This window comes from Caenorhabditis remanei, chromosome III, assembly GCF_010183535.1.
Source record: "Caenorhabditis remanei strain PX506 chromosome III, whole genome shotgun sequence".
Taxonomy (NCBI): Eukaryota; Metazoa; Nematoda; class Chromadorea; order Rhabditida; family Rhabditidae; genus Caenorhabditis; species Caenorhabditis remanei.
In genome coordinates, this window is record NC_071330.1 from 11,917,093 (window position 1) to 11,933,755 (window position 16,663).

The following is a 16,663-nucleotide window of genomic DNA, read 5'->3' on the forward strand; positions in this document are numbered from 1 at the left end:
AGTACCAATGACTGTGAAATATCTCTCTTAACTTTGTTCAGTTTTTATTATTTTTATTTTCCAAATCCTTTAATTCCAGTCAAGAATGGCAGCCAAATTCACGGAATCCAAATGGAAAAGAGTCACGGTTTCCGAGTATAACCTTCAAAGAAGAAATGATTGGGTGAGCTTACTGTGAACTTTCAATTATCTAATTCTTCATTTTCAGTGCTCCTGGGTAGCTGAGGTCCCCGGAACCGCGTATCTTTATTCCCCAAACTATGGTTTAATTTCGGAATTGAGCAACAAATTTGGAGACCATGAGATACGCTATTTCCTGATGGACGCAGCAGACATGGTGCTGGTGAACGGTTTACAGGCAGAAATGGGATTGGAAAAGTGGAAGAACGTCCAGTTGGAGACAGTCGGAAGTTTAAGGCTTTGGTCGGAAGCGGTGTTCGAGCATACGGAGACAGAGAAGAAGAATTTTGTCATTCGATCGATTCCACCAATAATAAAAGAGAAAGATGGAGAAGAGGCTACAGTTTTCATGGATGAAGTCGTAGAGATAATACAACTTTTGACAAAGCGCCGGGGTCAACCGGTTGGGAACGGTAAGTATGACTACAGTAATGTCATTTCCGGCAATTGTTGGGCATTTCACAGCTGCAAGCATCACATTGTTATATTCTTCCGTACATACATTGAACTGAAAAAAAATTAACTTGAGATAAAGCAGCGGCGTCACCGAGAAACTTATAGTAATAGATTTCATAAGCTATATATATCAGATCTAGAGACTCATTTTCTAGGTAGAACTTTTTGTGCACATTCAGACTCAGAAGTAATTTTGCACTGAGTCTGCATTTTGTCGTGAAATAAAATGTCGCAACTTTTTTGTTTTGATAATACCTAACCTTACAAAAAATTATGTTATATAACAATCATTAACGAGGTCAGTACTATGTACCTTTATTTTCAGACTTCCTCGGCACAGCATGGCGTCATGGTGAACTAAAAGCTATTCCACTATCCCAGTTCAAAACTATACTGGAGCTCTACGACATTGACAAATCCTGCATCACAGTAAGTACCCTCAATATACACCCAGTCCGACACCATACTATTTCAGATTGTCGATGACCCAGCTCACGCGGTCGGAGTGGACTTTCTATTTGGAAAAGAAGATCCGTTGAAAGTTCCTACCGATGATTTCAAAGGTATCTTGAGTACGGAACATGTCGTATTAACCATGGTGAAGTCTTTGGTGTGTCCAGTGAATTGGAGAACGGCAACTGTGGTTGAGAGACAAGATATTTATGAGGAGATTAACAGATATGCTCTCATGGATGCGGTAGGATTTCGTTTTGTTCGTATTGTATTTACTTTCTATTTTTCAGGGAACATACATCCCATATGACAATGTCGTGTATGAAATCAAAAAAATCAAAGAAGAACACGAACGTCTTTACTCAAAGGAGGACGACCCCCTCCTAACTCTCCGTGACAGACCCCCATTATCTCCCATCAGTGTCAAACATTATAACAAAATCGCAAGTGCAATCGGAATGCCACCTGTTTCAGTATCACGAAATAAATGTTCCGTGTGGTACACACGGATGAACGTCACCATCCGCATATCCGATCAATTCTTATCCTATATAGCGCAAGCAAATTCGCAGAATTTCAACACATCTTTGGACTTCAAACAAGCATTGATTAGAGGATTGTTGTGGATGGTGCCAAATACTAATCGTGTTAAAGTGAAACTTGATTCGGTGAGTGGTTGGAGTGATCCGGGCGGTTCTTGTGTTTCCCAGTTTCATTCTATTCTTTTTTTTCAGATTCGCACTCTTGGAATGAGAGCCAACGTTTTAAACACGCCTTCTCTGATTCCAAAATATTCGGATATTCTTACAAATTCTCAAATCAAACGATTTGAAACTCCAAAGAAGCAATTCTTGAACGATTCGGAAGCTGACTGCTCTAACTGCAAGAATTTTGCGAAAATGGAGAATGAACTTCAGAAAAAACTTGAAATTTCGAGAATCAAACTAGAGGAAAAAGCCAAAGACGTTGACGCTCTTCTACTTCTCATAATGGCTCAAGATAAAGAGTTCGAAAAACTAAACAAGTATGATTTTTGAAATTGAGAGTCTAAACTGATCCTCCATTTTTTCAGAATAATAAGTGATATGGAATTTCAAGACGCATTGAATCTTAAAGTTGAGGGTATTGAACGAAGCGCACATGAAACGTAAGCTTGTTCACGTTTAGAAATTCAACTAAATAATTTTTTATTTAGATACAAACAGGAAAACGAGCAGCTCAATTTGAAGAGAGACAAGTTGAAGCACGAGTTGAGGTATGTCAAGATCGGGGTTGGATAACTCAAGTCGTAGTTTTCTTTTTCCAGCCGAGTCGCAGTCAGTCCCACGGAAGAGTTGTTGGCTGAGATTCCACTGTTAGATGAGAGGATTGAAGAGTAAGTTGGGGGAAAAGTGGACATCTGGACAGACAATTGCACAGATAGATAGACAGACAAAAAACAATCAACTTATTAAAATAAAACCTAGGAAGCGAAGCTTCAGATTAGTCGTAATTCAGCTGACCTTAATTTGTGTACATTGCTGAGATAAAACATATGGTTATATATTTTCGTAATTTATGGCTTTTAGCCACGTGCCATAACTGAAAAGAGATAATGTCGAACACACTACTTGACCTAAAATGATTCAATATGACAAATCTGTACCAACCAACACAAAAAATCAAACAGATTCTGACAAAAAAATAATTTTTCAGTCTCGAGTTTTGCAACGAACAACTCATTCATAGAGCCGAACACCAGCGAGAATTTTTGAACAAGTTGAAAAGGACCAACGGAGCAGCATAATTTAATTAGTCGTTTTTCTTTTCTTCCTCTTGCTTTGTGTTTTTTTCCAATCCCAACTTTCCTTCCACACCAATCAGTTACCAGTTACAAACTCTTTCGATCTTTTTTGTTCCGGTCTCATTGATTTGTATAATTTTTCCTTTCTCACACACCGGAGCAACCTAGATCCATTTCTCTGAATTTTTGATCTACTAATTGCAAATTTCTTGTTTACTACATCCACTTTATATCATATGCTTCGTGTCCTTCTCCATTTTTTTAAACTCTTGGTTTTTCGCAAACTTTGTTAATGTGTAACCAGCTGAATAAATTGTTCGATGTATGTACTCAATCTGTGGTTTCATTTTTCAGATGCTTTCGGTCAGAACAAGAAATAAAATAAAAGTCTATTCTGATGAGAATGTGTACCAATTTTTCCTGTTTTTGCATTTTTATAAATTATCCGTTGCTTCTATTCATCACCCACATTTTGAACACTATTAATCACACTCCCACTGTTTTTTACAATTCAAGCTGCACAATTCATTTGTTTTCATCCATTTTCATACTATTTTTGTTGTTTTTTCATAAATTTACAAGCTTCGTTTTTTTCAGAATGGCATCTCAAATGACCGCAAAACACCATGGATCAAAGTTACGTTTTCTGCCTGTTTCATCATCAAACATGGCTTTTGTTAACGGAGATTTGGTAAAAAAAACTATGACGTTTTGAAATACTCTGATATTAATTACAGAAGAAATCAATAGCAACTAGACCAGATGGCTCAGTACTCCATTCAAATCACTCTGTTACTTTGGAGAACTTATCAAACTCAAAATATTTCATAATAGATCACGAGAGTTATATGTTTTGCACAATTACCCAGTGTTTTAGGGATCTCTCAAGTTTGACTACTTTCATGGTGAGATTATAATTAATTCCCAGCAATTTAAAATACTGATTTATTTAGAAAAGTGTAGGGAGACCACAAAGAATATATCTTCGACGAATTCCTATTTCAACGTTTAAAAATGACGTTGAATACCGGGTGTTCACTGATGATGTTTTGGAGATGATTCCTATTCTTCTGGAGCGCCAACATGCAATCTTAGAACCAACAAAAGGTTGATACAATTTATGAGAATTAATAAAACTTTCAAAGTTTAAGATTTACTTCAAACGTTTCAAGAAAAGTGGAAATCCGATGATCGGAAATTCTATAACACAATTAGTTTATTGGAACTTGTGGGTGTTCTGGAAGAGTTTGATATAAATAAAAACTTGCTCACAGTAAGTTATAGCAAGCATTTGCAACACTAATGTTTCTTTTTTTCAGATTTGCCCAGATGCGGTTTACGAAAGTACTTCTCACAACATGTTCTTAAAAGGCACCAACCCAATTGTCCTCTACAGTCCTGATGGTGGATTGGTTATGGATATTACTCAAGCAGTCTTCTACACATTTCAATCGGTTATCTGTGGTATCAATTTAAATGTCAAAGTTTGTAAGATCTGTCAGAGTGACAAGTGCATGGACAACTACAAGGCAGAAGTGTTAGCTGCGATGAAGGAATATTCAAACTTACGTGAGGGATCTTATGTTGTAAATAAAGAAGTCTCAAAGAAAATAGATGTTCTCAAAACGCACTGTTCGTTTATTAATCAGAAGAACTTTCCGAAACAAGACTACATGATGGTCAATGAAGATATAATGAAAAGAGAACCTTTGAAGGTTTATCAAAATATCATAGACTCATACGAAATCCCAGAAGATATTAGATGTCCTAATGCAACAGGACCCGTGACTGCTCCCGTTTGGGCTGGCAGATATGTAATCATGAAAGCATGGTCAAATAATTTCTTTGGAAGTACCAATACAAGTATCAAGATGTTGGTTTTGGATGGACTCCTTCAAAAAGTTCCAAAAGATATGAAGTGTGCATATGAGTTGGAGGTAAGGTTGCTGTAATGAGAAAAAAAGTTCTTATTTCAGCATATCAAATTAATCGAGCATGACTGTTTTGAAAATGTGGATGATGGGAGACCGATGCAGCTGTCGGATATCTTCGGTGGCACTTCCGATAAGAATCCACAATCATCATTGTCTAGCTTTTCGAATCTCATGCAGAACTGTTCTATAACTGCTCCCGTCGTCAAGAAGAATAATAAGAAGGACAAGAAAAATAAGAAAAAGTAACAAAAGGAAATCAAGACACCATTCCATTCGTTTTTTTTTGCATTCGGATTTTCTGCACGTCCCTCTCCCAAATTCAATACTCCCTCAATTTTTAATTCCCTTCATTTTTCCGTTTCTAAATTTCCTTTCGAACCAGATTCGCATAAGCTTTATAATTTCCTTTTCTGAGCAACCTTCATATATTTCCTTGTGTATCCCAACTAAAAATGTGTTGTTTGTCACTCCCACTTTCCCATCGCATGATTAAAATGTTCTTTGAATTTTCGGTTTTTTGGAATTAAGTCCAACACCTGCTGAATAAACTTTTAATCTCGTTCAACTTTTTTTGGGTACGTGAATTTTGCAAAGTTTTGTTAGTTATGTATTTGAAACTTGTTTGATCGATTCGATTTCTATATACTCTACCGTTCATTTTTTACGGCATTGTACGCATTTGACACGTTTGTTGCTTCTTCCAGATCTAACTTCCATGGCTTCTTCAATTTACTCCGCATCAAAACTTTGCGTTTACCCGTCTACCGGTTCAAAAATATCTCGAGTCTATGGAGAACTGGTAAGCTTCGAAATTTATCCGGTTTTTAGCTTTTTTTCAGGAAAAATGGATTGCCGAATTGTCAGATGGTACGAAGTTTGAATCAAATTATTGTTTTTTGATTGGAAACATTTCAAACTTCAAACACTTTGTTCTGGATAAAGAGGAGATCCTGACGTTGCTTGTGGTGGCTGAAGAATTTGATGAAGAATACAGCCAAAAGTTCAAATTGGAGTGTCTTTCGAGTTTAACTAATTTCACTGTGAGATGATTTCATAGAAATTATGCACATGTCTATTGATGCTGAATTCAGAAACATCTTCCAAAGAAAATATATATTCGAAAGATTACCCCAACGACGGGAAGTGGAGGCGACTTTATGAGAGTGTTCACAGATGACGTCCTTGAAATAATTCCTATTCTCTTAAAGAGACAGAGTAAAATGGCACAAGAATCAGAGGGTATGAATTCAAATTATCATCAAAATTTACAACATATTTTTATTCCAGAACTTTTGGAGAAGTACAAAGTTAAGTGGGCGACAAAACAGAATTACGTATACACCTCAATCGATGCTCTCAAATTTGGCCAAGTACTTGACGAGTTTAACATCGACAAAAGCGATATTACAGTGAGTCCTCAGCTTCCGTATGGCAAGTCTCTGAAAATTGCATTCTAGATAATCCCAGACTTTCTACATCTCCTAACCTCTGACCATATGCTTCGTAAAGGTTTTGACCGTATTGTAACTTTGAGTCAAGACGGAAAACAAGTTATGGATATTTCTCAAGCAGTTTTCTATATCTTTCAACATAGCGTTTGTGGCATTAATTTGAGTGTGACTGATAGATGTAAAGTACATTCCAACTGCATCAAAGACTACAAAAAATCCGTATTTGATGTCATGAGAGAGTACACAGAGCTACCAGAGGTATGATTTCATTACCGCTAATTCTAAAGTCTTTCAATTTAAGGGATCATTCGTTTCGATGGAAAATCTGGATGAGAATATTGAAATATTGAAAAAGCATTGTACTTTCACCCGCCAGGCGAGCCTTCCAAAAAGAGATTACCACCAGTACAATCTCAATCTGGATGACACATGCTCACTGCTGATTTATGAAGGGATCATTAATTTTTATGGATTACCCAATCCCTACCAAAACTCTTTGTCGAAAGAAAGTGTTAAGTTGAAAGTCTGGCAAGGAAGATTAATTTTAATGAAATCATGGGTTGAACATTTCTTTGGAAATTATAATATGGATATCAAGCATTTGGTTTTGGATGCGTTGTTGTGTAAAGTACCGTTAGAGGATCGAGCAGAGTACGAGCTAATGGTGAGAGAGTTTCTGCATGATTTACTGGCTCTATTCCAGTTTAGATGTCCTTTGAAAACTCGAACGTCCCTCAAAACATTTAGACGAGAGACGTTTAAATGTTTTGAGGGTCGTCTAAATTTTTTTTAGGACGTCTAAACATTCAAACGCAATTTTTGGTATTTCGAGGGCGTCTAAATATTTTATGGGACGTCTTAGTGTTTCAAGGGTTGTTTATATTTGTGAAGCATATTTTAACTGGAATAGAGCTAATTAACTTTTTGAGAAATCCTACTTTCATTTAATGAAAAGGTTGACTATATTTAATCAAAGAACAATATTTCAGCATACGCGAGAAATCAGAAATGATGCCTTTGTTACTCACAATGGATCGACACAACTGTTCTTAAATCCACCAATAATACGCCCGTGTAGAGAACTCAACATGATTGGAAGTAGTTCTCATCCACAAGTTTTTGAAATAACTTCAGTTCGTGACGAGGAAACAATTCGACAGAAAAACAATGAAATCGCAGAGCTGAAATCAAAACTAATCAGAATGCCGACGCTGGAGAAGAAGGAAGTGTTCTTGGGAGAACTGGAAAAGAAATCGAAAAATATGGAGAAACAAATTGAAATGTTGAGAACAAATGTGAAGAGGTTGAAGACTTTTGAAGAAAAAGCAAAGAAATCAAATGCGTTGGAGAAGAAAGTGAGGAGTCTGGAGAAGGAAATGGAGACGTTGAGATCTGGTGGAAATAATGAAGAGAAGATGAAGGAAGCGGAGGGATTGAAACAAAAAATAAAAGTTATGGAGCAGGAAATTGCAAATTTTAATTCGATGGAGAGAAATAGAACGGACAATTTGGAAAATTTCTCAAAGAAGGCAAATGATTTGGAACTGGAAATATGTCAATTAGAGAATGAATTGGAGGGAAAAGATCGAGAGATTGAAAGTATGAGGGCGCCATCTTTCAGAACTATATCCGCATTTCAAAATAAAGAAAGGATGGAGAATAAGCCTGTTATGATGAAGCCAAAAATGGGAGATGTGGAGCAAGAACTAAGGAAATTGAATGCTCAGTAAGACTCAAAAACAGTTTGATTTAAAATTTATTTTTAATTTTTCAGACTGCGCTTTAAAAACGAACGACTCGAACGCGACGCTAAAGATAACTACTCCAGCAAATGCATCCGATTAGAAACTATTTTGAAAAAGAAGGAATCGATTATTGAAAAGTGAGAACTGTTCTTTTCCAGTAAAAACGGACTTTTTTTTAGATTGCAATCCCAAAATTTGCGATGGTCACTTGAAAACAATTCACTCCGTCTTGGCAACTCCTCAAAAAAGAATTCCAAAATGGAGAAAAAATCCATAGTACTCAGTCCACAAGAGCAGCTCGCAGAGTTTCAGGCTATCCAAAAGGATTTCAATGGGGATGAAATTCTGAAAAAAGCCAGAGACCTGGTAGAGAAGTTAGTTCTATGGATTACAATTTTTTGAAGTTAATAATATTCATATTCATTCAGATTAAGTCTAGATTCTGATCTATTGGGTCGAGCAAAGTATGAGTTGATTCAATTGGAAGCTAGTATTCGGGTTTTCCTTGAAATTTTAAAGTTGAATGTTCAACAAATTGAGAAAACCGAAGCATGTTTCAATTTGTTGCCATTACCCAAATATCCATCACTATCAAATAAATTCCTGGACGATTATCGAGATGAGCAGGAAATTGACAATTAACAGGTACCCTTGTCCGTGTTCAAATCTCTCTTAGTTCACCTTTTTCAGTAATTTCGCGCCAACGACACACCAGTCGTCTCTCTCAACACGGATACTCACATCGACATGCTCCCCCGCCCCTTTTCTCTTTCCCTCGCTCGATAATTCTCTTGTCTTTTCACAAGATTTCTGATGTCTCTTGGTTACCTATTATCTCTAGTTATCACACACTTACTTTTTCTTATCTCTACTTTGTTTCCCATGAATTAAGCATGAGACCTTTTTTTGGCCTCGTGAGATTTGATTACTCGTGGCTTTTCTCATGTTTCATATATGTCATGAGAAAATGTTGCTGAAAATAAATACAATTTACAAACACTTCTTTTCTTTTTCTTTATGTTGGTAAGTTTGTCCTGATGTCCAGACAGTAGAGAAGATTTTGTTTGTGCGTCTCTACTTCCGTATGTCCAATTGTTTCTGTTAAGGTAATCATGACTGAATTATATCCGTATTTCGTATTTCCAGATATTTGAAATCCTTGAAAGAACCAAACTCCATCCAAATAATCTTCTTTATTTCTTTTCTATTTCATATTTTTGGAAACACAAATCCCTTTTTTCTAAAGTTCTCTAAAAAAAAGTGCATCGATAACACACAAATCCCTTGTTTGCCAGATCCTTTTACACTATCACATGATATGAACTCATGAATTCTAGAAATTCGAAATGAATTCGTATCTTTCTGACGTTCTTGTTTACGTGAGCACTTTTTGCCTGAGCGAGTAGTCATTAGTCGGCTTGAGAGGACTACAGATGGTGTTGGCGGGGGGTGAGCTCATTTGAGCAGTCTGCTCGTTTTAAATGATCCCTTATTAGCCTAGGTATTGGAATTGTTCGTTAATGAGAGTGAGGCTCCTGTAGGGTAGGTGATTACCCACTCATCTGCTTGATGCATTCTATTATTTGAATCAATATCTAAAATTATAATATGAGTTTTTACTTTTTAGGTCTGTCGGTAGGTACTCTAAGGCAGTACACAAGCTTAACTGACAATCCGTTTCTTAATCCTTCATCTCCTCTACTTTCACAAGTCCTTCAGATTTAAATACAAACTAATCCCCTGTCATAAGATTCTCAAACTCCGTATCGGATCAAATTTCTATTTCTCCTCCATTCTAGCTAACACGACACTTTTTGCAGTTTTTCCTTACTTCTTACTCCTTTTTTACTATTGAAGAATTCCCGAGCTCGTTTTTAACTCGACTAACCAATTTGTCGAAATGAGCGGAAGAAACAAGAATAACAAGAAAGGAAACAACAAGAACGTGAATAAGGCAACGTCTGGACCAGCACCGGTGAGATCTTCCTTGAGATCATCAGCCGAGTTGGAAGCAGCTGCGAAACTATTCTGTGAGACTCCACTTGGAGTAAGTTCTAGGGTTTTAGCATACTTGCAAACCGGTCCAAAACGGGACGAAACAATTCGGATCGTAACTTTCTTAAAACGCAATATTATGAGCTTAATAATATACAAAAAAGAGATCTCGATGAGTTCTATGTCAGCGACTTAGAACTCGCGGAGATCTTCATTTCGGTATATTTTTCAGCTCTTAAAACTCAATCTTCAGGGAATTACGCGCCGGCCCGGTTTAGCTCGGTTCGCAAGTATGGTGTTTAGTAGGCACCACACATGAAGAATTTCAGGATCCCTCCCTCAGTGTGAATTTCCGGAACGTTCCGGTAAAAATTTACCGAAATTTACCGGTAAATTTACCGGTAAATTACCGGTAAAGTTACCGGTAAATTTTTACCGAAATTTACCGGTAAATTACCGGTGAATTTATCGGTAAATTTCGGTAAATATTTACCGGTAATTTACCGGTAAATTTTTACCGAAAATATTTACCGAAACAGCTATTTACCGGTAATTTACCGATAAATTTCGGTAAAAAGTCAATAGTTCTGAATTTATGGCTCCGGGATATTTCGAAACCGCGACAACTCGAAACTGCGACATCTCGAAACCGGTAAAACGCGTATAAATTTTACTCTAGAAAAGAGGTAATATTATGGTTCCGAGGGTCCGGGGTTCGACGCCGGGTCTGGCAAAACTTTTTTGCATTCCATTTTTGGCCTTTTGGTACGAATCTAACAATCAGGGTTCGATCCCCACTGGTGGCAAAACTTTTTTGTTTTTTGTTTTTAGCCTTTTGGTACCAATCTGAAGACCAAGGTTCGATCCCCATTGCCGATAAAATATTTTTGCTTTTCATTTTTCGTTTTTTGGTATTAGTCTACGGTCGAGGGATCGACTCCGGATGTTGGCAAAATCTTTTTTATTGATTTTTTTTAAAACAAAAAACGGACATCTCAAAAATAAGAAACATATCACGATGAAACCATTAACTCATGTTTTCTTTGAATCAGGCGTTTTTAGATGCCGGTTTTTTGTTAAGAAAAAAAATCAATAAAAAAGATTTTGCCAACATCCGGAGTCGATCCCTCGACCGTAGACTAATACCAAAAGGCTAAAAACAAAAAACAAAAAAGTTTTGCCACCAGTGGGGATCGAACCCTGATTGTTAGATTCGCACCAAAAGGCCAAAAATGGAATGCAAAAAAGTTTTGCCAGACCCGGCGTCGAACCCCGGACCCTCGGAACCATAATATTACCTCTTTTCTAGAGTAAAATTTATACGCGTTTTACCGGTTTCGAAATGTCTCGTTTCGAAATGTCCCGGTGCCGAATTTATCTCTATTTGAAAAACAACGATGCTCCGAAATAACGCTCCGCGCCTTGTTTAATTTACCGAAATTTACCGGTAATTTACCGGTATTTACCGAATTTACCGGTAATTACCGGTAAATTTTCGTCAAATTTACCGGTAAATTACCGGTAAATTTTCGGTAAAAATTTACCGGTAATCTACCGGTAATTTACCGAAAAGGGCATTTACCGATAAGTAATTATCGGTAAGCACACACTGCCCTCCCTGCTGACCGCTGCGGATGAGATCAATTTAGAAGCACGGTTCAAGGATGCAAGGGAAAACGGGCTCAAGGAATCGGTCCCAGAGGAAGAAAAGTCTCCAGTAATAGAGGATTTAAAGAATCTGAATTTGAACGAAGAAGTCTTGGAAGATCCAAAAAACTCAAAAAAAGTGCAAGACTTGGAGAAGAAGGTGAAACAACAGGCAGATGAGATAATTGATTTGAAAAAGTATGTCAATGAGATTAAGATGTTCTATCAAACCCATGTTTTCAGAAAACTCAAAGATTGTGCTGACAATGAGGAAAGATTGAAGTATAAGTTGGTCAATACAGGAGCTGGAGAGAGTAAACTGGCAAAGTCGAACCGAGAGTGAGTCCCACAGACAACCAGGCAAACAGACTCATATTTTTCCAGCCTCCGCGAAAAGATACTCCGCAAATCGCTTCAACTGGATAACTTGACCCAAGACAACAAACAATTAGTTTCAGTTCTCTCTATGATTTTGTCATCTCTCCCTAACCCATTACCACCAATGCATCAAGGAAATCCAGCTGAACAGCTATTGGGATACCAAGATATCAAGAGGAACCTGGAGTCTGGAGTAGTCTTGAGAGAAGGCGTTGGAATGATGGAGAAGTAAGTAGTAGAGATGGACAGAGCTTGTTAACCTCAACTGTTTTCAGATTGATCTCCATTTCGAACAAACCTGAAATTCAGGCTCAGGCTGCCCAGGAGATCCAGGTATACGAGCAAGGTTATATCGACTATTTGCAAGCATTGGAGTTCAATATAACGAAGATTGTGGTAAGTTTTCAAGTTATCGATGCATCAAAAATGAAATAAATCTGTATTTCAGACGACTGGACGCCTTGAGGAAACTATCCGCCTTCCAGATTTCCCATCTTTCTCTGCAAATCTCATAACCGAGTATTTTAATGAAACGGAACTTCAACCATCGTCATCGAGACCTGCGGGAGTTGAGGTGAAAGACTTAAAGAGTCCGGGTGAATCTACCTAACATAAAATTTTCAGACTGTAATGACTTCAAGAAATCTGCAATGTCCAAATTGCAAAAAATCACTCCCAATCCACTATCGCATAGGTTCGAATAAGTAATTGATAAGCAACATTCTTTGATTTCAAAAACAAATGCAAAATAAAATCTTATACACTTTTTGTTTTTGGAACTATTGAACAACTTTTCTTATATTTGTATAAACCATAATTGCTCTCACTTTTCTCAATTATAATCCCGATTCGGAATGTTCTAACTAATCTTACAACTCATTCCCTCTGTCCCTCCAAATACAAAGCCCTTGTAAATAATATTACCCTACTCTGATAACTAATTGTTCCACTCTCTTCCACCTTCCCAAAACCAGCTTTAATGATTATTTTCTCTTTTGTTAAAATTAATTCCTGCTTTTCCTTATCAGGTTTAGACTCGTGAGGGATCTCACCTGACCTCCAGTCAATTTTCCTGTACATTATAACGATTAAATAAATTAAATAAAACTATTCAGATACATTGACCGACCACCTCTAGTAGAATGGAAGAAGAACTTTCCCTCCCCCGTTTCTAGGAAAATTTACCCACCCTACGGGTGACGTCACCACACCTGTGTACCTACCTGAAAAAAGTCCTGTAATTCATCATACCCCTGTTCATAATTCCCAGGTAAGTTCCTCACCTGTCCACCTGTTTTTACCTAACTACCTCTTTACCGTACACCTCTTTACCGTATGCCTAGTTAACCTGTATACCGTACGTCTACCTATTTGGAAAAAAATTGCAAAAAAAAAGTTTTGGGATTATTATTGTTTCAATGATTAACTACCATTATTACGTTTTATATTAACGCAACCAATTCTGGATATTTTTTATGAAATGGTATAGTTTTATGTTTTTTGGATATCTTTATGAAATTATGATATACGAAAAGAAATTATCCTGTTTTTGGATATTTTTATGAAATTCTGATATACGAAAAGAAATTATCCTGTTTTTGGATATTTTTAATGAAATTCTGATATATTCTAGATCGGGAGGATTCAAACCCGCGTCTACTGAAGTAAACTTCAGCCCGGATAAGTATAGACCTCACGCAGCGTAACTGACCGTGTCTAACCGGAACCGACACAGATAAGAATGGTGGGGGAAGTCAATTAAAAATGAAATTGTCATGTTTTAGATATCTTTATGAAATTTTGAAATACGAAAAGAAATTGTCATGTTTTTGGATATTTTTATGAAATTCTGATATACGAAAAGAAATTATCCTGTTTTTGGATATTTTTAATGAAATTCTGATATATTCTAGATCGGGAGGATTCAAACCCGCGTCTACTGAAGTAAACTTCAGCCCGGATAAGTATAGACCTCACGCAGCGTAACTGACCGTGTCTAACCGGAACCGACACAGATAAGAATGGTGGGGGAAGTCAAAGTGAAAAGAAATTATCATGTTTTTGAATATCTTTATGAAATTCTGATATACGAAAAGAAATTATCCTGTTTTTGGATATTTTTATGAAATTTTGATATATTCTAGATCGGGAGGATTCAAACCCGCGTCTACTGAAGTAAACCTCAGCCCGGATAAGTATAGACCTCACGCAGCGTAACTGACCGTGTCTAACCGGAACCGACACAGATAAGAATGGTGGGGGAAGTCAAAGTAAAGAGCGAAAGAGTATCCTGATTCTAGAGGTTCGAACTCACGTTTATCAAAATGATCCTCACGGGATTCTTCTCGATCCATTGTTTTCTTGTGAGCGGATTCTTGCACTCGACCATTACTCATCCATCACGACGGTTCGTTTGCTCTATCCACTTTACTTCAGCACTGAAAAAGAAAACACTAATTTGTAAATTCAGTGAGAATATAGAGAATAGAGAAGAGAGAGAGAGACGAGAAAAAAATATAGGATATATATCTCAAAGATGGCCAAAAAGGAGAAAATAGAAGAGTCACGATCCACTACGGAGGGATACTGGCCGACTGAGCCAAGAAGATGAGATGAGGGGACTGAGTGTCAGTGGGCGGAGTCTAGTAGACATCTGATTTCTCATGAAGATAAGTGAGCAGGTGGTTTGTGTTACGGTCATGTGACAATCGGCAAATTCAAACAAGAGTGAAATTGGATAAAATGAGACGACCGCCATCTAGACAGGTGTTACCTCTTAAGCGACCGTTCGAGGTTCCAAGTTTCCCACAAAGACCGATTTCCCAGGGAGATGAGGAGGCAGATGGAAATATGTGAAGACAAATGTCCCAGACAATCCTATCGCAGCTGGGCTAATAATATGGGTCAAGAAAAACTCAAGTTTTGTAAGAATATATGAGGGTAACTAAAATAGAGCTAAGAAAATCGATTAATTGTAAAATTTGTAGAAAATCGGGTTGTGGCTAGAATGTACGAAAACAAATTAGTCTAGAAACTCAAGCGACTAATTTCTTTTCAAGTTTTCTTAAGTCCGAGCAGGAAATCTGAAGGATAGCTCACATTCGTAGTCCCACTCACGTCTACTTTAAAAAAAAATTCCTTGAAAAACTCTGCATTTCAATATGGTACGGTTGGCACCTCGTTGACCTACGGGCGCGTGCGAATTTCTCGTCGCTATTTTTGTCAAATCCGCTTTTAAGTTTCGGCACTTTTTTCCGCACAGTTTTTGTTTCGGGCGCTGGCGGAGGCACGTTAGGTGCTCCGTTATTATCGTTAGTAGATTTTTACCTCTAGCTGTGGTTTCTTGACCAGTTTTGTAGTTTTAGTGTAATTTTAGTGGATTTTTAGCCGATTGGCTCGGAATAAATTGGTTATTCCTCAAAAAACTGTTTTAGTGTTTTGTTTTTGTTAAAGTGTTTTGGGTTGTGGTAACGCGTTTCAGGTTTCAATTTGTGTCAAAAGAGGTTTTGACCAAATTTAGCTTGTTCTTGTCTTCGTCGTTACTCTCGCATTATGTGTGTTTCCCGTAATTTTAACTCGTAATTGCCTAGGTGACTATATTTCGGACCTCGGAATCTTCGTTATTTTCTCATAAATTTTTTTTGAAAACGCGATTTTACAGGTTTTGAGGGTTTTACAGGTTTTTTTTCTGGCGGTCTAGGGCTGGTTTTTTCAATATTTCAAACCACGGCATCCTTGTTAATTTGTTTTCGTACATTCTAGCCACAACCCCAGTTTCTACAAATTTAAAAAAGTACCAAATTTCACAATTAATCGATTTCCTTAGTTCTATTTTAGTTACCCTCATAGTCTTACAAAACTTGAGTTTTTCCTGATTTGAGTTTTTCCTGACCCAGCTGCGATAGGATTGTCTGGGACATTTCTCTTCACATATTTCCATCTGCCTCCTTATCTTCCTGGGAAATCGGTCTTTGTGGGAAACTTGGAACCTCGAACGGTCGCATTAGAGGAAACACCTGTCATTCCCTAGATGGCGGTCGTCACTCTTGTTTGAATTTGCCTATTGACACCTGACCGTTAACACAAACCACCTGCACACTTATCTTTATGAGAAATCGCTTTTATGATCAATACTATCAGACTGGCAGATCTCTACTAGACTCCGCCCACTGACACTCAGTCTCGTCACCTCATCTTCTTGGCTCAGTCGGCCAGTATCCCTCCGTAGTAGATCGTGACTCTTCTATTTTCTCCTTTTTGGCCATCTTTGAGATATATATCCTATTTTTTTTTCTCGTCTCTCTCTCTCTCTCTCTCTCTCTCTTCTCTATTCTCTATATTCTCACTGAATTTACAAATTAGTGTTTTCTTTTTCAGTACTGAAGTAAAGTGGATAGAGCAAACGAACCGTCGTGATGGATGAGAAAGGGTCGAGAGCAAGAATCGGTTCACAAGAAAGCAATGGATCGAGAAGAATCCCGTGAGGATCATTTTGATAAACGTGAGTTCGAACCTCTAGAATCAGGATACTCTTTCGCTCTTTACTTTGACTTCCCCCACCATTCTTATCTGTGTCGGTTCCGGTTAGACACGGTCAGTTACGCTGCGTGAGGTCTATACTTATCCGGGCTGAAGTTTACT

At 37.5% G+C, this 16,663-nt stretch overlaps 2 protein-coding genes across 2 annotated transcripts; both read left to right on the top strand.

Annotated features, from left to right (window-relative positions):
• Positions 1 to 85: 85 nt before the first annotated feature.
• GCK72_010900 (uncharacterized protein) lies at positions 86 to 8,644 on the top strand (the record flags this gene model as incomplete). The annotated part of the gene is made up of 23 exons (XM_053728095.1): positions 86 to 163; positions 209 to 593; positions 962 to 1,065; positions 1,112 to 1,333; positions 1,380 to 1,757; positions 1,824 to 2,113; positions 2,162 to 2,236; positions 2,285 to 2,344; positions 2,396 to 2,464; positions 3,470 to 3,563; positions 3,610 to 3,777; positions 3,826 to 3,979; positions 4,024 to 4,145; positions 4,192 to 4,809; positions 5,646 to 5,846; positions 5,898 to 6,045; positions 6,094 to 6,215; positions 6,264 to 6,515; positions 6,559 to 6,921; positions 7,247 to 7,983; positions 8,032 to 8,139; positions 8,182 to 8,376; positions 8,431 to 8,644. The coding sequence occupies 23 exons, from the start codon at positions 86 to 88 to the stop codon at positions 8,642 to 8,644; spliced, it is 5,157 nt and encodes a 1,718-aa protein (XP_053587672.1).
• Positions 8,645 to 9,902: 1,258 nt separating this feature from the next.
• Positions 9,903 to 12,632, top strand: GCK72_010901 (uncharacterized protein; the record flags this gene model as incomplete). The annotated part of the gene is made up of 6 exons (XM_053728096.1): positions 9,903 to 10,049; positions 11,661 to 11,842; positions 11,888 to 11,983; positions 12,029 to 12,250; positions 12,298 to 12,418; positions 12,471 to 12,632. 6 exons carry the CDS (start codon positions 9,903 to 9,905, stop codon positions 12,630 to 12,632), a joined length of 930 nt encoding a protein of 309 aa, XP_053587673.1.
• Positions 12,633 to 16,663: the final 4,031 nt, after the last annotated feature.